Source organism: Bos grunniens, chromosome 3 (assembly GCF_055505025.1).
Source record: "Bos grunniens cultivar Pamir isolate PY7600 chromosome 3, Bosgru_T2T1.0, whole genome shotgun sequence".
Taxonomy (NCBI): domain Eukaryota; kingdom Metazoa; phylum Chordata; class Mammalia; order Artiodactyla; family Bovidae; genus Bos; species Bos grunniens.
This window is the reverse complement of record NC_141167.1, coordinates 77,039,195-77,063,532: the sequence shown is the minus strand read 5'-3', so window position 1 is coordinate 77,063,532 and position 24,338 is coordinate 77,039,195. Positions and strand designations below refer to the sequence as shown.

General features: G+C 39.2%; 1 protein-coding gene across 4 annotated transcripts in view; it reads left to right on the top strand.

Moving 5' to 3' along the window:
- Positions 1-24,338, top strand: part of PLPPR5 (phospholipid phosphatase related 5) — a 139,641-nt gene that overhangs the window by 80,681 nt on the left and 34,622 nt on the right. For 2 of the 4 annotated variants that reach the window (XM_086391381.1, XM_086391384.1), the window contains exons 4-5: positions 9,063-9,239; positions 20,181-20,315. In XM_086391381.1, the coding sequence (XP_086247507.1) occupies positions 9,063-9,239; positions 20,181-20,315 (312 nt within the window). The remainder of the gene's footprint in view (positions 1-9,062; positions 9,240-20,180; positions 20,316-24,338) is intronic. The other 2 variants (XM_086391380.1, XM_086391383.1) reach the window with 2 other exon arrangements.

The following is a 24,338-nucleotide window of genomic DNA, read 5'->3' as shown; positions in this document are numbered from 1 at the left end:
GAACCCTCCTACACTATTGGTAGGAATGTAAATTGGTGCAGCTGCTATGAAGAATAATATGGGCGTTCCCTAAAAAACTAAACATAGAGTTACCATATGAGCCAGCAATCCCAGTCCTGTGCATACATCCAGAGAAAACTCTAATGTGAAAAGGTGTGTGCACCCCAGTTTTCATAGCAGTACTATTTTCAATAGCTAAGACATGGAAACAACCTCAGTGTCCACTGACAGATGAATGGATAAAGAAGATGTGGTGTATGAACACAATGGAATATTACTTGCCCATTATAAATGAAATGTCATTTGCAGCAATATAGATTATTTTAAGTAAAGTATGTCTGGAAAAGAAAGACAAGTGTTATATGATGTCACTTATATGTGAAATCTAAACAATGATATAGATGAGCTTACAGAACAGGAATGGACTCAGAGTGAAGTAAGCCAGAAGGAAAAACACCAATACAGTATACTAACGCATATATATGGAATTTAGAAAGATGGTAACAATAACCTTGTGTACAAGACAGCAAAAGAGACACTGATGTATAGAACAGTCTTATGGACTCTGTGGGAAGATTTGGGAGAATGGCATTGAAACGTGTAAAATATCATGTATGAAACGAGATGCCAGTCCAGGTTCGATACACGATACTGGATGCTTGGGGCTGGTGCAGTGGGATGACCCAGAGGGATGGTATGGGGATGGAGGAGGGAGGTGGGTTCAGGATGGGGAACATATGTATACCTGTGATGGATTCATTTTGATATTTGGCAAAACTAATACAATTATGTAAAGTTTAAAAATAAAATAAAATTTAAAAAAAATTCAAAAAAAAAAAATCTATGGTTACCAAAGTGGTTGGCAGAAGGGTGATGGTGAAGGTGAATTAGGAGGTTGGAATTAACATATACACACTTCTATGTTTAAAATAAACAAGGACCTACTGTAAAGCATAGGAAACTATATTCAGTATCATTTGAAACCATATATATATATATATGCACTTTTACTGCACCGGGTATCAAGCATTTTGTGTGTGCTTAGTTGCTCAGTCATGTCTGACTCTGTGCAACCCCATGGACTGTAGCCCACCAGGCTCTTTTGTCCATGGGGATTCTCCAGGCAAGAATACTGGAGTGCGGTTGCCATTTCCTCCTCCAGGGGATCTTCCCAACCCAGGGATCAAACCCAGGTCTCCCACATTGCAGGTGGATTCTTTACCATCTGAGCCCTTATATATAAAGAAATATATATAGAAATGGATGGATGAAATCAAGGCCTTTTAGTTTGTAGTAAAGAAAAGGCAAAGGCTAAGAGAGTTCATGATAATTACCTGCAAATAATTAGTGGATCTTTTAAGGAAGAGAACATGAAAGGGAGGGAAAATGGCAAAATAGCATAAGGAAAAAGTGAAAAAGTATGAAAGCAAGAGAAGAATGTGGGTTTTCCAGGCTCAGCCACGATGCTGCCACAGCCCCGATGATCTCTGTTCACCAGGCACTTCTGCAGCAACATGTAGTGTAGTCGGTCTGGGTCCTGCTGTATTCTCCAATCTGACCATGACTGAACCCCTGCAGTACTAAGAGCTTACTGTGCACTATCGCTGTGCTAAGTACTTTACCTGTATTATGTCATTTAATTCTTTCCACACTGCCTGGTAATATTTCTATCATTTGCATTTTATGCATCAGATCAGATCAGTCGCTCAGTCGTGTCCGACTCTTTTCGACCCCATGAATCGTAACACGCCAGGCCTCCTTGTCCATCACCAACTCCCGGAGTTCACTCAGACTCACGTCCATCGAGTCGGTGATGCCATCCAGCCATCTCATCCTCTGGCATCCTCTTCTCCTCCTGCCCCCAATCCCTCCCACCATCAGAGTCTTTTCCAATGAGTCAACTCTTCACATGAGGTGGCCAAAGTACTGGAGTTTCAGCTTTAGCATCATTCCTTCCAAAGAAATCCCAGGGCTGATCTCCTGCAGAATGGACTGGTTGGATCTCCTTGCAGTCCAAGGGACTCTCAAGAGTCTTCTCCAACACCACAGTTCAAAAGCATCAATTCTTTGGCGCTCAGCCTTCTTCACAGTCCAACTCTCACATCCATACATGACCACATGAAAAACCATAGCCTTGACTAGACGAACCTTTGTTGGCAAAGTAATGTCTCTGCTTTTGAATATGCTATCTAGGTTGGTCATAACTTTCCTTCCAAGGAGTAAGCGTCTTTTAATTTCACAGCTGCAGTCACCATCTGTAGTGATTTTGGAGCCCAGAAAAATAAAGTCTGACACTGTTTCCACTGTTTCCCCATCTATTTCCCATGAAGTGACGGGACCAGATGCCATGATCTTCGTTTTCTGAATGTTGAGCTTTAAGTCAACTTTTTCACTCTCCACTTTTACTTTCATCAAGAGGCTTTTTCGTTCCTCTTCACTTTCTGCCATAAGGGTGGTGTCATCTGCGTATCTGAGGTTATTGATATTTCTCCCGGAAATCTTGATTCCAGCTTGTGTTTCTTCCAGTCCAGCGTTTCTCATGATGTACTCTGCATATAAGTTAAATAAACAGGGTGACAATATACAGCCTTGATATACTCCTTTTCCTATTTGGAACCAGTCTGTTGTTCCATGTCCAGTTCTAACTGTTGCTTCCTGACCTGCATACAAATTTCTCAAGAGGCAGATCAGGTGGTCTGGTATTCCCATCTCTTGAAGAATTTTCCACAGTTTATTGTAATCCACACAGTCAAAGGCTTTGGCATAGTCAATAGAGCAGAAATAGATGCTTTTCTGGAACTCTCTTGCTTTTTCTATGATCCAGCGGATGTTGGCAATTTGATCTCTGGTTCCTCTGCCTTTTCTAAAACTAGCTTGAACATCAGGAAGTTCACAGTTCACATATTGCTGAAGCCTGGCTTGGAGAATTTTGAGCATTACTTTACTAGCGTGTGAGATGAGTGCAATTGTGCGGTAGTTTGAGCATTCTTTGGCATTACCTTTCTTTGGGATTGGAATGAAAACTGACCTTTTCCAGTCCTGTGGCCACTGCTGAGTTTTCCAAATTTGCTGGCATATTGAGTGCAGCACTTCCACAGCATCATCTTTCAAGATTTGCAATAGCTCAACTGGAATTCCATCACCTCCACTAGCTTTGTTTGTAGTGATGCTTTCTAAGGCCCACTTGACTTCACATTCCAGGATGTTTGGCTCTAGGTCAGTGATCACACCGTCGTGATTATCTGGGTCATGAAGATCTTTTTTGTACAGTTCTTCTGTGTATTCTTGCCATCTCTTCTTAATATCTTCTACTTCTTTTAGGTCCATACCATTTCTGTCCTTTATTGAGCCCATCTTTGCATGAAATGTTCCTTTGGTATCTCTGATTTTCTTGAAGAGATCCCTAGTCTTTCCCATTCTGTTGTTTTCCTCTATTTCTTTGCATTGATCGCTGAAGAAGGCTTTCTTATCTCTTCTTGCTATTCTTTGGAACTCTGCATTCAGATGTTTATATCTTTCCTTTTCTCCTTTGCTTTTCGCTTCTCTTCTTTTCACAGCTATTTTATGCATAACGAGTTCAAAATAGGTTGAATAACTTGTTTAAGTAAGTGGCAGAGCTGGGACTCAACCCAAAACTCTTTAATTCTAGAGCAAGTGATCACTGGGCCACAGTTCTCTCTTATAGGTCATTTTTACAAATTCCGGCCCATTTATTCATTCACACATGAAGCAGATATTGATTCATTATAGTAGTTTTCTTTTTAAACCATGACACAATACCACAAACATAGGGGCTTAAAAACAACCTGAAGTTATAACCCTAGAGTTCTGTAGATCTGAAGTCCAGTGTGGTCTCACTGGGCTAAACTGAAGGTTTCAGCCTGTCTGCATCCCTTCAAGAGTCTCTAAAGAAAATATTTCTTACCTTTCCAGATCTCAGAGGATATCTGAATTCCTTGGTTAGTGGCTCCCTTTCTCCATCATCAAAGACAATAGCGTAGCATCTTCAGGTCTCTTTCTGACTAAAGCTAGGGAAGGTTATCCACTTTTAAACACTCATGTGATTAGGTGACCTATTCGCAGGTTCCCAGGATTAGAGCTTCAGCATTGTTAGAGAGCTAATATTCTTTCTATCACAGGTCCATTCTGTGATAGAAAGTTCAAGTTTTGATTCAGGCAATATGAGATAGGAGGAGAAGGACAATAGCAAGTAAACAAATGCATATGCAAGACATTTTCTGATAGTGATGTGTATTTTCTGACAAAAGTTCAAAATTTCACTTTCCCCCAAGCATGCCGTTTATACATTCACTCATTCAACATTTTTGAGTACCTTCTATGTAAAAGGAGTTCTGTGCATTTCAAGTGGGCTTCCTTGGTGACTCAGTGGTAAAAGAATCTACCTGCCAATTCAGGAGACACGGATTTGATCCCTGGGTTGGAAAGATCCCATGGAGAAGGAAATGGCAACCCACTCTAATATTCTTGCCTGGGAAATCTCATAAACAGATGAGTCTGGTGGGCTGTAGTCCACGGGATCACAAAGGAGTTGGACTTGACTTAGTGACTAAACCATGACAACAGCAATGAATTTCAGATAGAATTGTGAATGGACAGAGGTTTTACTCTGATGGAATATTCTCATAGAGGCAACAGATAAGCATACATACACAAAGTAGAGAACATGATTTTTAGATAGTGGCAAATGCTATGAGGGAAATACTCTATGCTCATTCTCCTGTACCTTTGCATTTTTCATGTATTCCCTCTTTTATTTAGTTTAATATTTATTTCAAGTGCTTACAGTGTTTCAGGCAAAGTACTAACTAAGCACAAGGTTTACAGTACAGAACACAGATCTGGCTTATATGTCATTAGTGTAGTGAAGGGAACAAATTAGTATAAACCATGCATTGCGGTGAGTGCTGTGGGGATGATGCAGGTATTGGGAGACATACAGGGGGCCATGGGTGCTCTGCCTGGGTCTAGGACAACTTTTCCCCCCACTTCCTCTTCACTGAGAATTCATGCTCATCCTTCTGGATATAACCTAGATGGCTTCTCTTTGAATAATAGTTTCAGGTTTATACTAAGTGCTTAACACAAACATTTGTGTTTTTATTTTTGTTTTATAATAGTATTGTTTTTAAAATTACACAGTGCTTTCTCAGTTTACCCAAGAGATCGATGATTATTCTTACAGTTGTGTCCATTCACATTACTACATGACATGGGCATTGTGATTGTGGAGTGAAAGTGTTAAGTCGCTCAGTCATGTCCAGTTCTTTGTGACCCCATGGACTATAGCCCACCAGGCTCTTCGGTCCATAGAATTCTCCAGACAAGATTACTGGAGTGGGTAGCCATTCCCTTTTCCAGGAGATCTTCCCAATCTAGGGATCAAACCTGGGTTTCCTGCATTGCAGGTAGATTCTTTACTGTCTGAGCCACCAGGGAAGCCTGGGCTTTTTTATTATATTTTAGTAAAAGCACTCAAGTAAGCAAAACCCCTTTATATATGTGTCAATTATTGTATACAATGTAGAAACAAGGGAAAAGGTGTTGAAGAATATACCCCAGCTGTTAGCAGATAGCAAATGACCAGTTTTGGCTTTCTGCATTTGGGCAAATAGACATTTGTGGGATGGATGAATAAGAACTGCCCAATTATGGCTAAATGGCTTGGCTTATAAGGTAGCGAGCATCCACTGAGGACTGAACAGATACCATCCTGCTCAAATCATACACCCTTCTGCTTGTGTTTTATTTTAGTTACATTTTGACATCTGGTTAACCTAGATGGTTTCATAACTGAATTAAAAACCAAGAGAGCATAAATAATCAATTTCTGTCCTGCATCCAACTTGCTTAATAGTTTCTTATGCCATAATTTCCTTTTCTGCAAATTAGGGATAATAGACCTTCTGAAAGGATAACACAATTAGACTGGTTAAAAGGCAGTCATATTCATAAGTACTAGGGAACCAGAAAGTTTTCTAGTATGTATAAGTGAAAACTGAAAATTTTCTTTTGTGACATCCATGCCAACTGAAAAAAATCTGTGCATTATAAAGGATTATGATCCACTTTAAAGTTGAAAGTATTTGAACAAATGTCACCCTTCTTTCATAACCCTTTGCATTCAGTTTTCTTCTCTTCTGGTTCTGGACATTAAGTGGGATCTGTTGGAAGAAGAGCGAAATCTCAGGCTATTCCTATTATAGAAGCTCCTCATGAGTTTGCATAGTGACCAGGCTGTATCCTAGGGCCGCTTATAAACAATACTTGAGTCATACAACTTAGGAATGAATTGAAATTTAAGCGAAACTTAAGAGGATCATAGCCCAAGCTCAAGGATTACTAATAAGCCAACACAACTTGGACAAGTAAGGCCTGAGCTCTATCTGAGGTGGCCTCTGGAGATGAAGGAGAAGGCAAATACTTTCCAAAGTCATATAGATTCTATAGAAGATTTTCTACACAAACCACACTTATACCATTTCCTACTTCTCCCTAATAGTAGAGTACAGATGTAGCCTCACCCCTATGTGCTCTGCTGGCCTTCTTTCCCCTGTTTTTAATTTTATTTCTCTTGCATTCACTGATACTTAGTTTATGTCCACTGGCCATTTTTTTCCAGGCAAGAAATTAATCAAGAGAGAAAGGAAGGGTGGAGGCACCAAAATGCTCTATCCTTACTTCCCTTTGACATCTCTCTTTCTCAAAAGTACCACCCTCAGTAGTCAAATTGCGTATTCTTTATAATAAGCTTTATCTTGAGTCAATTTTTTTATCTGTCAAATGAAGGTAATGATGATATCTTACAGTTATTTTGAGGACTTAATAAGTAAAATGCTTAGAACATTGTCTTGAACAGACATTGCTCATGAAAATCATAGCTCTAATGATTATTAGCATATTAATATTATTCAGTTATCATTTCATATTCATTTTGTTTTAATGAGGATGGTTGTCTTTTAGTGTTCTGACAGATATGAAGAAATGCAAAGGTAAGAAGTCAGTAATGAGTCAGAAAATCTCACTAGCAGCTTAAATTTCACTCCCTGTTTATATGTGTGAGTCAAATAAGAAACTACTCTACTAGATGCATCACTGGAAACCTGAAGTGGTGTAATATTCTTGTCTTCTTACTCATGTGGGCAGATCTCTTTAATATATTCTCTTGGAATGGCAAAAGCATCCTTTTCTCTTCTCATCTCCTCCTATTTCTCTCTCATGTCTACTTATTCTTCTTAACTGAGATTATTCAGCTCTTCTAAGCACAGGCTTAGAATACACAGACGTAGCTCTGAAGGTCATATGCCAAAATGAAGATAATCCAGCTTCTTAAATTTATTTCCTAGAGTATTGAGACCTAAGATAGTTTGCAAAAGGCTAGGACTTGGCTAGATAGAAACCTTGTATCATATGAACTCTTTAAATATTCATAGTGTGTACTGGCAGCTAACAGGGCTACAAACTTTGCCCAGAAAAAAAAAAAAAAAAAGAATTACTGAATTTCATAGCATCCAAAAATGGCTGCCATGGACTAAAAGCTTAAGTGCTGATTTTGGTTTAATCTCTTAGTCAAATATATATATTTTTTATTCAACTGAGGACAATAGGCAAGTGGTTATATGCATTTGTAAGTATTTTTCTGACTATATTATCAGTATCAGATTCTGACATTAATGTCATAAAAACTTATTGTACTGTGAAAGCCATCTCTTTAATAATTACTAGTGACTTGAAATAGGGGCTTCCCTGATGGCCCAGACAGCAAAGAATCCTCCTGCAATATAGGAGACTAGGGTTCAATGCCTGCATCAGGAAGGTTCCTCAGGAGAAGGGAACGGCCACCTCCTCCAGTGTTCTTGTTGGAGTATCCCAAGAACAGAGGAGCCTGGCAAGCTACAGTCCTTGGGGTCACAAAGAATTGGACACAGCTGAGCAACTAAACACACACACGGTGACTTGAAATAACTGACACATTCCTTCACAGTCAACAGATTCACTTCTATAGAAATGCATATAGGAAATTATGAGCAGTTGAGCTATAAAATAAATCAGATTGGGGAAGAACTGCGTTTCTTGACATGGTGTCTCGCAACTTGAAAAGATTTCATTCTGTGCAACCAGCTGACACTTACACGTTCTTCATTAGCATATATGAAGATGCCAAAAATGTAGGTGTTTACTGCTTATTTTGGTTTAACTGACACATTTCTCCCATATAATTAAGGGTTTTTTGTTGTTGTTCTTATACTGGTTGATAAAATTTGTTAAAGTATTTTCACAATTTCAGATAACAGCATAAAAGTAAATGTTTGTACTGTAATGAACTTTAAATTCTTTTTTCCAAGTAAGATCTATTTAGTGAAATCCACTTGATTTTGTTTTTTATAGATATGCTCACAAGTTTGATTTTTATAAAGTATGTGTGCACTCTCAGTAGCCAGTCCTGTCCAACTCTTTGTAATACTGTGGATTGTAGCCCACCAGGCTCCTCTGTCCATGTGATTTCCCAGGCAAGAATACTGGAGTGGGTTGCCATTTCATCCTCCAGGGTATCTTCCCAACCCAGAGATCAAACCCACACCTCCTGCATCTCCTGCATTGGCAAGCGGATTCTTTACCACTGAGCCGCCTGAGAAGCCCCTTTTTAAAGTGTTCATCCTCTCAATTTGGTATACACAAATGTAAACATTAGAAACATTCATTAGTTTTCCCTTTCCAATAGTATTTATATAAAATGTAAATTCAGATAAAATGAGAGTAAGTAATTAAAAGTTTATGAAAAGTGACTTGGAATGTCTGCAACTCAATATCTTAAATGATTAATGTTACATAAGAATTGACCATTACTTAATATAAGGTAAGTACAATTAACTAATCACTACTTTTAAACTCTACTTTTAAGAAACTTCTTCAAAAAATGTATAAACTGTAGTTAATTATTTGAATTATATAAATATATCGGTTCCTATAAATATGTGTGTACAGATACATGTATAAGGTGTGTATCAAGGAAATACATTCACGCTTTTTGTTTGCTATTTCAGATGTACATTACCAACACAATCAAAGCCAAAGGAACAAGACTTGCTAAGCCCGTTTTATGCCTAGGCTTAATGTGTTTGGCTTTTCTTACTGGACTCAACAGAGTTGCAGAATATCGAAATCATTGGTCTGATGTGATAGCAGGCTTTCTGGTTGGAATATCTATAGCAGTATTTCTTGTAAGTACAAATTTCTTTACATATAATTTATTTCTTAATTAATGTGTATAACCACCTAGTAGACAATACAGGTGTGAATCACTGGGTTTAGCTTTTGAAAGGTGGTCTATGAAATGGAAATACGTATGTTTTAAATCACTCATTTCTTTCTTCTTCTTCATTTGTTCTGCCTAAAGTCAGGCTTGGGGTGAGAAGTGCTTATTTTCTACATTTAAAAGTGAAGAGAATATTTTCATGCAAAGTGGAATGGGGCTAAAAAAACACTCATACCTCCCTAGATGTTTTTTCTTTTGAATTTATTTTTTGATTGGAGGAAAATTGCTTTATAATATTGTGTTGGTTTCTGTAGTACAACAATGCAAACCAATCATAATTTATACACACACACACACATATACCTTTCCTGTTGAGCCTCCCTCCCCAGCCCCCTCATCCCACCCCTCTAGGTAATCACAGAGCACCAGGCTGGGCTCCCTGTGTTATATAACATCTTCCTACTATTTTACACATGATAGCATGTATATGTCAGTGCTACTGTCTCAATTTGTCCTGTCCTGTCTTTCCCCCAATGTGTCCACAAGTCTGTTCTTTACATTTGCATTTCCATTCCTTCCCTACAAATGGGTTTTTAAGACTGGTTTATTTGAATGTTTAAAAAATTTCCTCAGGGCACTTAGCGTCCTGAAGTATGTAGAGTATCCCAAAGTGCCCTGGTGCCTCCAAACAGCCCTCTCCTGAGCTGCCAAGTCCGTGAACCTGATAACAGGTGAACCTCACTTATGAGATGAACCGGTCGCCTTCAGTGACTGAAAATCCATGGAGAGTTTCCAAGGCAATATCACTCAAATCAGATTTTGCCAGGGAGTGAAGAGCACACACAGTGACTCCTAATGAGGCAAGCCTGCCATCTCTACTTCTGTGATAAAAATCTCCTTGGACTATTTCTGTAAATTTTAGTTCTGTAGGTTTAGTTGTTTCAATCTGGCTTTCAGTTCAGTTCAGTCGCTCACGTGTTCAACTCTTTGTGACCCCATGAACCAAAACACACCAGGCCTCCCTGTCCATCACCAACTGCCGGAGTTCACCCAAACTCATGTCCATCGAGTCAGTGATGCCATCTACCATCTCATCCTTTGTCGTCCCCTTCTCCTCCTGCCCTCAATCTTTCCCAGCATCAGGGTCTTTTCAAATGAGTCAGCTCTTCACATCAGGTGGCCAAAATATTGGAGTTTCAGCTTTAGCATCAGTCCTTCCAATGAACACCCAGGACTGATCTTCTTTAGGATGGACTGGTTGGATCTCCTTGCAGTCCAAGGGACTCTCAAGAGTCTTCTCCAACACCACAGTTCAAAAGCATCAATTCTTCGGCTTTAGACTTAATTAATCCTTTATAGGTATGGATATGCAACATTTTTGTTGTAGTTGTTGTTTAGTCTCTAAGTCATGTCCAACTCTTTTGTGACCCTATGGACTATAGCCCACCAGGCTCATCTGTCCGTGGGATTTCCCATGCAAGAATACTGGAGTGTGTTGCCATTTCATTCTCCAGGGGACCTTCCTGACCCAGGGATCAAACCAATGTCTCCTGCATTGGCAGGTGAATTCTTTACTGCTGAACCACAGGGAAGCCCGATGTAACATTTTACCTAGATGGAAAAAGGTGTAGACTACTGAATAAACCAAAACGTACTTTTGCATTGACACATTGCAAGAAACAGTTTATATTTTAATTACATTTAAATTGTTTCTCAGGAGTAACTTTCTTTCTTCAGCTTCTTTTCACTAGTTTATAACAGTACGTTAAAGCTTATATAAACTTTTCCAGCTACCAATGATTTGCACACTGTTATGTGCCGGGCATTTTATATAGGTTATTTCTTCTAGACTTCTTGTGGTAAAAGTAGTGACTATATCCTGATCCCTTTCTAGACCGTTTTCTATTTTTCTTTCTGATGCCTTTCCTTGCTGTGTCCAAGGTCCCTTGGAAACTTAGGCTTACCTTCCCTACCCCCAGAGATATCCTGTAGCCTCATGCAAACAGGGGCCCAAGTATGGCCCCAAACCTTTCCCTTGCTTTCACTTATGACAGTTGAAACAGGCTAACTTTTTATAAAACAAACAAAAAAAATGCTTCACATAAATCCTAAGAAAATAATCATAGGCACAGCAAACAGCATGCCAAAAGTTGAAGCATTAAAGCACTAGTGTCAGACGTAACTGAATTTCAAGTCCGTGGGTCTGGAACATCTTGGCTGGTATTTCATCAGGCTTCATCTCCTCCTGTGGCTGTGGCCATCTTCCCTTGACTGCCAGTGAACATCGTGATACCTTGCAAGGTTAAGCCTAGAGCACTCATATCTTCCTTTCGCTTCCTCGTCTGAGAACCATGTGGGGAATAATGAATTGGACTAGGGGTCCCCCTTGAGCTCAAGACCCTCTTACTGCACATATTCAGAACCTTCCATAAGGCCCTTCAACCATCCCCATGCATCCAGGGAAAGGACCTTATAAAAAGGTCATATGGAAGTGCTTTAACCATGTAATGGCTAAACAAGCTTTTATGCATAAAAATAGTGTTTCTGATTTTACAGTGTCAGTGTAAAAGTATGTTTTGCTTTATACAATGGTCTCCTCCTATACCCATAGGAGGAGAAGATGAGGTGCCAGCAAAGATGTTCCAGACCCATGGAGCTGAAATGCAGTTACATCTGACAATAGTGCTTGTTAAAGGGGCCTGCAAAGGGGTCATAAATATGACTTGGCTTCTCTGGGAATCTGTTTCTGGAGTCAGACAGTAATGGCCAGTCTATTCCCTCAAACATTCCCTCCTTTTCTTCTTTCATGAAACAAACATTTACTGAGACCCTACTCTAATCCAGGCATTGTGCTTGGTACTGGGAATAAGTACATGAAAAGGATACAATCCAGGTACTTAAATAGATTGCAGTCAGGTGGGACGAGATGGACATGAAGAGTTCTATAGAGGATGAACGTAATGGTAGATGTATGGTACATATACTCAAGAGATCTACTCTGTTTGAATTAGGGACAAATCAGAAAGAAGAGACAATATATAAACTTGAAGAGTTTGTAAAGCAGAAAGGTGTAGCTTGGGGCATAAGGAATGAAGGGCAAAGAGCACAGTGCACTGGCAATATGAAACGTATCATAAAATAAGCATGTATGAAGCCCCTAATGTATTCTAGGCCGAAGGCACAGTATGCATCTGGCACCCAGAAATGATACCAGTCGTCCAAGATGGGTGACAAGAAGGGGAATGAAGAAGCACACAGGGGACACCCTGAGCCTTGTGTGCTATGACAGTAATTTGGGCTCTTGCTTAAAAATGTAGGTGATTTGGCAGCCTCTGTCAGCTCCCAGACAGCTGAAACAGAGAAAAAGTCTGGTTGAATCTCATCCTCACTATCTACTCAATTTGTGCCCTTAAGCAATTTACCTAACCTCAGTTTCTTCCTCTTTAAAAAAGGTTCAGTTCAGTTCAGTTCAGTCGCTTCGTCATGTCCGACTCTTTGCAACCCCATGAATTGCAGCACGCCAGGCCTCCCTGTCCATCACCAACTCCCAGAGTTTACCCAGACTCATGTCCATCGAGTTGGTGATGCCATCCAGCCATCTCATTCTCTGTCATCCCCATCTCCTCCTGCCCCCAATCCCTCCCAGCATCAGGGTCTTTTCCAGTGAGTCAACTCTTCGCATGAGGTGGCCAAAGTATTGGCGTTTCAGCTTCAGCATCAGTCCTTCCAATGAACACCGAGGACCAACTCCTTTAGAATGGACTGGTTGGATCTCCTTGCAGTCCAAGGGGCTCTCAAGAGTTTTCTCCGACACCACAGTTCAAAAGTATCAATTCTTCGACGCTCAGCTGTCTTCACAGTCTAACTCTCACATCCATACATGACCACTGGAAAAACCATAGCCATGACTAGATGGACCGTTTGTTGGCAAAGTAATGTGTCTGCTTTTTAATATGCTGTCTAGGTTGGTCATAACCTTCCTTCCAAGGAGTAAGGATCTTTTAATTTCATGGCTGCAATCACCATCTGCAGTGATTTTGGAGCCCAAAAAAATAAAATCTGACAGTTTCCACTGTTTCCCCATCTATTTCCCATGAAGTGACGGGACCAGATGCCATGATTTTCGTTTTCTGAATGTTGAGCTTTAAGCCAACTTTTTCACTCTCCACTTTCACTTTCATCAAGAGGCTTTTGAGTTCCTCTTCACTTTCTGCCATAAGGGTGGTGTCATCTGCATATCTGAGGTTACTGATATTTCTCCCAGCAATCTTGATTCCAGCTTGTGCTTCTTCCAGCCCAGGGTTTCTCATGATGTACTCTGCATAGAAGTTAAATAAGCAGGGTGACAATATACAGCCTTGACGTACTCCTTTTCCTATTTGGAACCAGTCTGTTGTTCCATGTCCAGTTCTAACTGTTGCTTCCTGACCCGCATATAGGTTTCTCAAGAGGCAGGTCAGGTGGTCTGGTATACCCATCTCTTTCAGAATTTCCCACACTTTATTGTGATCCACACAGTCAAAGGCTTTGGCATAGTCAATAAAGCAGAGATGTTTTTCTGGAACTCTCTTGCTTTTGTGATGATCCAGCGGATGTTGGCAATTTGATCTCTGGTTCCTTGCCTTTTCTAAAACCAGCTTATACATCTGGAAGTTTACAGTTCACATATTGCTGAAGCCTGGCTTGGAGAATTTTGAGCATTGCTTTACTAGTGTGTGAGATGAGTGCAATTGTGCGGTAATTTGAGTATTCTTTGGCATTGCCTTTCTTTGGGAATGGAATGAAAACTGACCTTTTCCAGTCCTGTGGCCACTGCTGAGTTTTCCCAATTTGCTAGCATATTGAGTGCAGCACTTTCATAGCATCATCTTTCAGGATTTGGAATAGCTCAACTAGGATTCCATCACCTCCACTAGCTTTGTTCATAGTGATTCTTTCTAAGGCCCACTTGACTTTACATTCCAGGATGTCTGGCTCTAGGTGAGTGATCACACCACCGTGATTATCTTGATCTTGAAGATCTTTTTTGTACAGTTCTTCTGTATATTCTTGCCACCTCTTCTTAATATCTTCTGCTTCTGTTAGGTCCACACCATTTCTGTCCTTTATCGAGCTCATCTTTGCATGAAATGTTCCTTTGGTATCTCTGATTTTCTTGAAGAGATCCCTAGTCTTTCCCATTCTGTTGTTTTCCTCTATTTCTTTGCATTGATCACTGAAGAAGGCTTTCTTATCTCTCCTTGCTATTCTTTGGAACTCTGCATTCAGATGTTTATATCTTTATTTTTCTCCTTTGCTTTTCACTTCTCTTCTTTTCACAGCTATTTGTAAGGCCTCCTCAGACAGCCATGTTTCTTTTTTTGCATTTGTTTTCCATGGGGATGGTCTTAATCCCTATCTCCTGTACAGTTTCACGAACCTCCGTCCATAGTTCATCAGGCACTCTGTCTGTTAGATCTAGTCCCTTACATCTGTTTCTCACTTCCACTGTGTAGTCATAAGGGATTTGATTTAGGTCATACCTGAATGGGCTAGTGGTTTTCCCTACTTTCTTCAATTTAAGTCTAAATTTGGCAATAAGGAGTTAAATAAGGTTACAGTCTCCTTGAAGGATTGTTATACAGATTGATAATGTGTAAACGAAATGGTGTGTATGTTCAGTGCACGGCCACACGGATGACTGAAATAATTTTACAAATGAGAGATTGTTTACTTTCAGACGCTTTTACTCTGTGATAAGATTTGTGCTTTAAAAATATGTTTTCTGGAAAATAAAGTTCCAGGTGAGGATAGAGACAAGTTATGCAGATCCAGGGAAGTGGTGGATGGGCCTCTGATTGCACAGAGGGAGGGGAAGCTGGCTGGAGGTGGGATGGTTTGGAAGTTGATGAAACAGTGGAATTGATGAGGATGAAGTGGACAACAATCTATGATGATTTTCGAGTTTCTTATTTGGGCAACTAAGTAGAATATTTATTTCAAGCAGTGACTACAGCTCTGGCTTGCAATATCTTGGAGTGTTTTCAATTATTCTGCAGTGTGTGCAGATCACTAAGATGATTCCAAGATAAAATTAACACTAACCTACTCCAAGCCATTGTATGTCGGTTCAAGGCATTTGTGTCCCCTGTCACCCACATCCAATGTCTAGCATATGCCTTTGACTCACTCTCCTCCCTCATCCATCCCCACACCCAGTGATTCATCTAGTTGAAGCTCGTTTCCACTACAGAATCTTTCTCCCATGTCTTATTTCTTTGCTGTTCTGATCATCACTTCTTGATTGTAGAGATCTAACTGCTTACCTCTTCTATATCTATCGGTTCCTAGCTACCTTCTCACTTTAGACTCTCCTCCAAATGCCTTGCATGCTGCTTCATACACATGATAATATAATTCATTGCTAATAAAACAAACAGAAAACCAAGCTGCTTTCGTGCTGGATTAAATCAGACACTTCCATTGGGCTCCTGGGATCCTCCAGAATCTGGCTGCACTCTTCCTGGTCAAGTTTATGTTTCCCTTTTTTTTTTACAGTGGAAATCCCACACTTGGAATCCAGTCAGTTTTCTTCCTCTCTCACACACTCTGTCCAGCCTGCACATTGCCTCTGCTGGAATGCTCCGGTGTATATTTTAGAGAACAAAACAGGTGTGGGAGTCAGAAAAACCTAGATTGAATCCTGCTGTTGCCACTTTTTTTGCCAGTTTTCCTCAATGTGATATTGACCATCCCACGTAGCTCCTTATTATTCCTAAAGTGTGGCCTCCCCTGAACTGTATTTAAAGTGATTACCTCTCCCCCGGACTCCTTTCCTCATTTCCTATTCACTTTTCTCCACTGCACGATTTTGAGTTTTGTCTTTTGCTCTCAAACCCTCTAGAATGTAAACCACTTACAGAGATGGTGTTTGTTTTCATCACTGTATATTCCCAGTGTTATATAGGAAGTTCTCAGGAGATATTTGATGAATGAATGAATGAACTGTTTTATTTATTTCCCAGAGCTCTTTTGAGGGTTAAGTGAAATCACATATGTAGTCAAGTCAGTCAATTGCATGGTACAGAGAAGGCTATGGATACCATACTCTTCACCTTTGATGACTTTATTATTGTAGATTGATTCATATTATTTTATAAAAATGGACACCTCAAAGTACTTGCAAGAAAGATGGATATTACAGTGTCAGGCAGGATAATTCAAGTTTACTGACCAAAGCAAGAGCTTGTCAGGTTATCATGCATTTTCCTAATAGTAATAATAAAGAGTTATTTGAGTATTCTTTACTGCATTAACTCAATTAATCTTCACGCATGGTGAGACCCAATTATTATTGTCCTAGTTTTGCAGATAAAGCAGACAGATCTAGTTATATTAAATAGTTTGCCTAGGCTCACAGAATTAGTAAATAAAAGAGCCCAGGATTAAGCCCCAGGCCTGGTTGACCCCAAAGCCCATGAACGTAACCCCATACAGCAGAGATGTTTTATTTGCCACAAGGAAGAGGCAAACTGATCACAAATGGATCAGATTAATTTATTATCACTACTGGAAAAAGAAAACAAAAATGTATATGTAATGGTGACTTATTACTAGTGTTATTTTTTGGAAGAGAGAGTAGAATTATACTCATGGAAACCACTAATGTAAAAATAGAATGTTTCTAAAGAAAGTCACTTTCAATTATATAGGAACATCAGAAAATTTGAGAATTTTTATCCTGGATTCATGCTCATTTATTAATCTGTTCATTCACCTGGCACTGAGAATAGAATAGTGATCAGAAAAAGAAGCATGTCTGCTTCCATGGAGATGATAACCTTGGAAGAGAATCACGTCAACCAGAATGCTATGCTTGCAGATATATAATTTCATATAGAGATAGGTATTTCAGAGAAAAGAATCATAGGTCCTTGCCAGCAAATAAAAACAGCCTGGGATCAAGGAAGACTAATAAGGCGGTGATGCAGAGATGAGATATCACAGATGAATGAGATATGATGCCCAAAGACAGTGGAGATGAGTATTCCAAACAAAAGGAAGTGAAAGGAAATAGAAGGTGTTTGCAAAATAGAGAAAGAAGGCTGAAAGGTGGACCTGAGTTTACATTTTGAGAGGAATGAGAAGCCAAGCCACAAAATAGTTTTAAGGAGGTCGACATGATAAAATTTGCATTTTGGAAAGACCATTCTCACTTCTTTGTAGAGAGGGATTGGAGGGAGTCAAGATTGGATTTAGTCTTGAGAAAGCCATGCAGGAATTCAGGCAAGTAATGATGATTGCTTAGTCTTTGGAGTTGGTGTTCGAGATAGAACAAGGCAGATATAAGAAATCAAAATCTTTAGGAGGAAGAATTGAACAAATTGAATGACTGGTTGAGTACAAGAGGTGTTCAAGCTTTCAGCCACATGCAACTGCATTTGGGGATGAGGGGGAATTACCTTTCCCTGAGAGAATCCAGAAAAGGATCAAGGTTTGGAGTAGGGTCAGAAGATGGGCACATCTTGGGTTTTATTTTGAACGTTTGTTGAATTTTTCATACCTTTGACAACCAAAGAAATGGAACTGACCTTGCTGATCTGTCACAACTTCTTCACTTTCAAATTGAGAAAACTGAGACCCAGAGGACTGTCCAAGAACAGAACATGCAGACTCAGCCTCAAAAACCATGTCTATTGCTATTTCCTATGAGCATTTTTCTAATAGGAAGTCAATTTCATCTTTGTGAATGTTACCAGACAAGACTTACTAAATATTTGAATATGATTCTATGATAATTTCCTTCCTTATAATTTAAATAATAACAGTAATGAAGAGTAATCATTATGTTAATAGATGCTTTAATGAATATCTGCTATGTGTTAGGCATTTAAATATTTCACATGTGAATTCTTAGCTGCTTCAGTGGTGTTGTCCTGACCCTCAATTAAGGCAAAGAGATAACTGGTAATATCTTTCAGAGTTTTCTGAACCAAAATTAGTATAAAAAGCAATTATACTAATTTCAGTAGCCACTGTTAAATCTGTTCTTCATCTAATGACTTCCATTTGTCTGTGTATATAGTTATTTCAGCAAATTTTAATTCAGAAGAATTTGTAGCAGTTTTTTTCACCTGCTGATTTTCCATAAATTTATATAATATTAATGGTGCTTCCCAGGTGGCCATAGTGGTAAAGAACCCACTTGATAATTTAGGAGGCATAAGAGACGAGGGTTTGATCCCTGGATTGGAAAGATCCCCTGGAGGAGGGCATGGCAGCCAACTCAAGTATTCTTGCCTAGAGAATCCCATGGACAGATGAGCCTAGTAGGCTACAGTCCATAGGGTCACAAAGAGTTGGACATAACTGAAGTGACTTAGCATGCATAATATTAATGCAAAGAAAATGTGTGTGTATGTATATTTCATGAAATGGGTATGAAACTGCTGTTTGTTATATTGTTGTGGGCTCAAATTCTTGATTCTATCCTTTGCTGCTTCCACACCAAAATGGCAGAGCTGAATACTTGCTGCAGAGATTGTATACCCGCAAAGCCAAAAATATGTCCTATCTACTCATTACAGACAAAATTTGCTGACCTCTACTTTAGGTCAGTTACTGTCTATTAGTCCTTTGCAGGCTCATCATTTGATAGAACGTTTATCAGGTACCCATTTCCAAATCTTTGCCACGACTTTACTCTAAAGATCTTGATGGTAGTGATGAAATTGAGTATTAAGTTATTAGGCTTTGATCTGTGCTTCTGATCTGTAATTATTCAAAGAATTGAAAGGTAATAAGTATATATCCATTTGCAAGGAAATTTTTTCTGAGATAAAGTTTAATAGTGTGTGTTATTTTGCAGATTTCAAAATTTAATTTAAAAGCTGGAGAACAATCAAGATGTGTTGACCTTTGAAAGTATTCAATAATGAGCCCTACACTTTCCAGTGTGATCTGTGGAAAATATACAATGTAAACCTGTGATAGTATATTAAGCATTTATTTATTAAATGAATGTTAAGTTATAAACTAACTACAAGTAAATTCTGTATTTCAGTTTGATAATATAATATAAAACTCAGAAAAAGAAGGCTCAAGAATATCTTACCTACTAGTTCAGTATAAGCAATATAAGCAACTAATTTTCCTGTATTATTTAAATCACTAATTCTTGAAATTTGATCCACCTATATCAGAAGCTTTAGAAATGTCTTTTAAAAGTGGCAACTCCTAAACCTTATCCTTCTATCTACGAAAGCAGAATTTTTAGGAGACGGCTTAGGAACGTCTTTTTTTTTTAAGTACCAGAACTTTATTTTCATGTACAGTAGAATATGAGAAATTCTGGTTTAGTATGGGATATAATCAATTGAAACAAGGGTCAGTTTGCTTTGTGTAAAAGGTCTTCTATTTTAGTGGTAGCCACGGTAAGCTGTTGTTGAAATGCCAAATATATATGGGATGTGATAATAGACAATAAACTAGGGTTAATGATGCTACTAAATTAGAAAGTGCCAATCGTAGTAGGTGTATTATGAATGTAATGATCTTGAAGCAATGGGATATAATTAGCATTTAAATTAAGTTGTAGGTTAGCCACATTAAGGAAAGGTTAGCTTGCTATGAATTTTTATAAGGTTATGGTGTTATTTTTATCAGTTTGAGCAATGACTATAACCTAATTTAATGAAAATTTTGGAATAATAGCATTGTCATTATTAACTGAGCTACATATTAATTGATGAATACTCTTGAACACACTTGCACTGGACTACAAGATAAATTTGAATGTAAAGTTATAGACATGTAGTATTTAAGTCATGCCAATACTTTATTACTGTGATTAATCAGGCTGCTCACAAAGATCATGTTTATAGGGAGCATGGCTATGTTTTAATTGTATTTTTTCCTGAAATTGTAGGTTGTATGTGTGGTAAATAATTTCAAAGGAAGACAACCAGAAAATGAGCATACACACACGGATAGCCTGGCACAGCTGCCAATGATAAGCATTCCTCGAGTAGAAAGTCCTTTGGAAAAGGTAACATCTGTACAGGTGATTCATAATTTAAATTCTAAAGTGCGATTGTTCTCTAGAGCAAATGAATAATTATTCTTGAGAGTTCTTTCACATTTTTTATTAGCTAAAATAAGCTCAGAGTCTAATGTGGTATTTAGCAAGAACTTAATCACTGAAGAGAACATCTTTGAAAAATGCATATCACATAGAAAACATTTCTTGGAACCTCTCAGGCTTAAAAGTTGAGTCTGTACATGGACTGTGCTGTAATTTGCCATAGCTTTAAGATAAGGAACGTTATACAGTGGTCCCATGCATGGGCAAAATATAAGTTTTACTTGAGAATGTATACATTTTTAATAATACATATTCCATTTCTTCCATGCTTCATTTATATGAAAATCTGTGTAGTGTAACTGGCACATACTCAGGACTCAATAAATATTGTTAAATCTCAGTGTGTAAAGTTCTGGCCTCAGGGAAACACCACTGTGCTTTCCTGATCAGGGAGGCCCTGGGATCAGGCTGGGCTTAAGGGAGCCTGATGAGGTAGCACTTTGAGTAGCAGGTCAAGGCCTCATGGAACATAGCAATGAACAGAAAAGCCAGGTTGTAATAACTTTTCTTGAGACTTCTGTGAGCTAGATAGGTTAATATTTCTTAAGCGATGATGCATTCATGCATGTATGTAACTGGTTAAATGACTGCTCATTTAGTGACAGAGGGTTACTAATGGCTTCTCAGCCCTGTCCACATCCAGATTTTGATCAATATCTTAGATGAAGTTATTAATAGATGCTAATTTGGGGTTTAGATGGTATGAATCTGTGGAGGGGTCATATAGGATACATGCTCAGTCATGTCTGACTCTTTGCAACCCCGTGAACTGCAGTCCATGGGATTATCCTGGCAAGAATACAGAGGTGGGTTGCCATTTCCTACTCCAGAGGATCTTCCTTACCCAGGGATCGACCCACGTCTCCTGCAGCTCCTACATTGACAGGTGGAGCCTTTACCACTGAGTCATTCACCTGGGAAGCCCCAGGTGAATCTGTGAGGGATAATTGATACATTGGATGAAATATTAAAAATTCTTGGAAGATTGCAATAAATGTACAAATAACAATTAACTAGAAATAAAGGAAGCATTTCACATTTGGACTTTAAAAAGTTCCTGTAGGGCAGGGTATGTCTAGGTTAACTGCACAAATGCAAAACGCTCAGAGGGTTTAAGAGTCTACCATTCCGCATGGGTCAACAACATGATATGACTGCCAGAAGTTAATATAGTTTTAAGTCCCACTTAGGGAAAATGATATCCTGAATGAGGGATTGATGGTTTGCTTTCTCAGGTAAACTTGGTATACAGTGTACTACCCTTGGTGACATGGTTATCAGATGAACTTTGATTAAAACATAAAAGTTGACAGTAAATTTTTTTAAGTGAGTAACTAGATGTGTCTAAGATGCTGAGTAGAGTCAAAGTCATGAATTGTGAGACTGGAAGGAATAAAAATATTGTTTAAAAAATAATAAGTTTATAGGAAAAGGAAACTCAAGAAAGAAGCAATAGCTTCCCATAAATATCTGAAGGACTGTTGTATGACAGAGGGATGCAGTTTGTTTTATGGGATCTCAGAGATCACAATTCAGATCAGATCAGATCAGTCGCTCAGTTGTGTCCGACTCTTTGCGACCCCATGAATCACAGCACTCCAGGCCTCCCTGTCCATCACCAACTCCCAGAGTTCACTGAGACTCACGTACATCGAGTCAATGATGCCATCCAGCCATCTCATCCTATGTCGTCCCCTTCTCCTCCTGCCCCCAATCCCTCCCAGCATCAGAGTCTTTTCCAATGAGTCAACTCTTCGCTTGAGGTGGCCAAAGTACTGGAGTTTCAGCTTTAGCATCATTCCTTCCAAAGAAATCCCAGGGCTGATCTCCTTCAGAATGGACTGGTTGGATCTCCTTGCAGTCCAAGGGACTCTCAAGAGTCTTCTCCAACACCACATTTCAAAAGCATGAATTCTTCGGCGCTCAGCCTTCTTCACAGTCCAACTCTCACATCCATATATGACCACAGGAAAAACCATAGCCTTGACTAGACGGACCTTTGTTGGCAAAGTAATGTCTCTGCTTTTTAATGTACTGTCTAGGTTGGTCATAACTTTCCTTCCAAGGAGCAAGCGTCTTTTAATTTCATGACTGCAGTCACCATCTATAGTGATTTTGGAGCCCCCAAAAATAAAATCTGACACTGTTTCCACTATTTCTCCATCTATTTCCCATGCAGTGGTGGGACCGGATGCCATGATCTTCGTTTTCTGAATGTTGAGCTTTAAGCCAACTTTTTCACTCTCCACTTTCACTTTCATCAAGAGGCTTTTGAGTTCCTCTTCACTTTCTGCCATAAGGGTGGTGTCATCTGCATATCTGAGGTTATTGATATTTTTCCTGGCAATCTTGATTCCAGTTTGTGTTTCTTCCAGTCCAGCGTTTCTCATGATGTACTCTGCATAGAAGTTAAATAAACAGGATGACAATATACAGCCTTGACGAAATCCTTTTCCTATTTGGAACCAGTCTGTTGTTCCATGTCCAGTTCTAACTGTTGCTTCCTGACCTGCATATGGGTTTCTCAAGAGGCAGGTCAGGTGGTCTGGTATTCCCATCTCTTGAAGAATTGTCCACAGTTGATTGTGATCCACACAGTCAAAAGCTTTGGCATAGTCAATAAAGCAGAAATAGATGTTTTTCTGGAACTCTCTTGCTTTTGCGATGATCCAGCAGATGTTGGCAATTTGATCTCTGGTTTCTCTGCCTTTTCTAAAACCAGCTTGAACATCAGGAAGTTCACAGTTCACATATTGCTGAAGCCTGGCTTGGAGAATTTTGAGCGTTACTTTACTAACGTGTGAGATGAGTGCAATTGTGCAGTAGTTTGAGCATTCTTTGGCATTGCCTTTCTTTGGGATTGGAATGAAAACTGAACTTTTCCAGTCCTGTGGCCACTGCTGAGTTTTCCAAATTTGCTGGCATATTGAGTGCAGTACTTCCACAGCATCATCTTTCAGGATTTGGAATAGCTCAACTAGAATTCCATCACCTCCACTAGCTTTGTTCGTAGTGATGCTTTCTAAGGCCCACTTGACTTCACATTCCAGGATGTCTGGCTCTAGGTCAGTGATCACACCATCGTGATTATCTGGGTCGTGAAGATCTTTTTTGTACAGTTCTTCTGTGTATTCTTGCCATCTCTTCTTAATAGCTTCTGCTTCTGTTAGGTCCATACCATTTCTGTCCTTTATTGAGCTCATCTTTGCATGAAATGTTCCTTTGGTATCTCTGATTTTCTTGAAGAGATCCCTAGTCTTTCCCATTCTGTTGTTTTCCTCTATTTCTTTGCGTTGATCGCTGAAGAAGGCTTTCCTATCTCTTCTTGCTATTCTTTGGAACTCTGTATTCAGATGTTTATATCTTTCCTTTTCTCCTTTGCTTTTCGCTTCTCTTCTTTTCACAGCTATTTGTAAGGCCTCCTCAGACAGCCATTTTGCTTTTTTGCATTTCTTTTCTATGGGAATGGTCTTGATCCCTGTCTCCTGTACAATGTCACGAACCTCTGTCCATAGTTCATCAGGCACTCTATCTATCAGATCTAGGCCCTTAAATCTATTTCTCACATCCACTATATAGTCATAAGGGATTTGATTTAGGTCATACCTGAATGGTCTAGTGGTTTTCCCTACTTTCTTCAATTTCAGTCTGAATTTGGCAATAAGGAGTTCATGATCTGAGCCACAGTCAGATCCTGGTCTTGTTTTTGCTGACTGTATAGAGCTTCTCCATCTTTGGCTGCAAAGAATATAATCAATCTGATTTTGGTGTTGACCATCTGGTGATGTCAATGTATAGAGTCTTCTCTTGTGTTGGTGGAAGAGGGTGTTTGTTATGACCAGTGCATTTTCTTGGCAAAACTCTATTAGTCTTTGCCCTGCTTCATTCCGTATTCCAAGGCCAAATTTGCCTGTTACCCTAGGTGTTTCTTGACTTCCTACT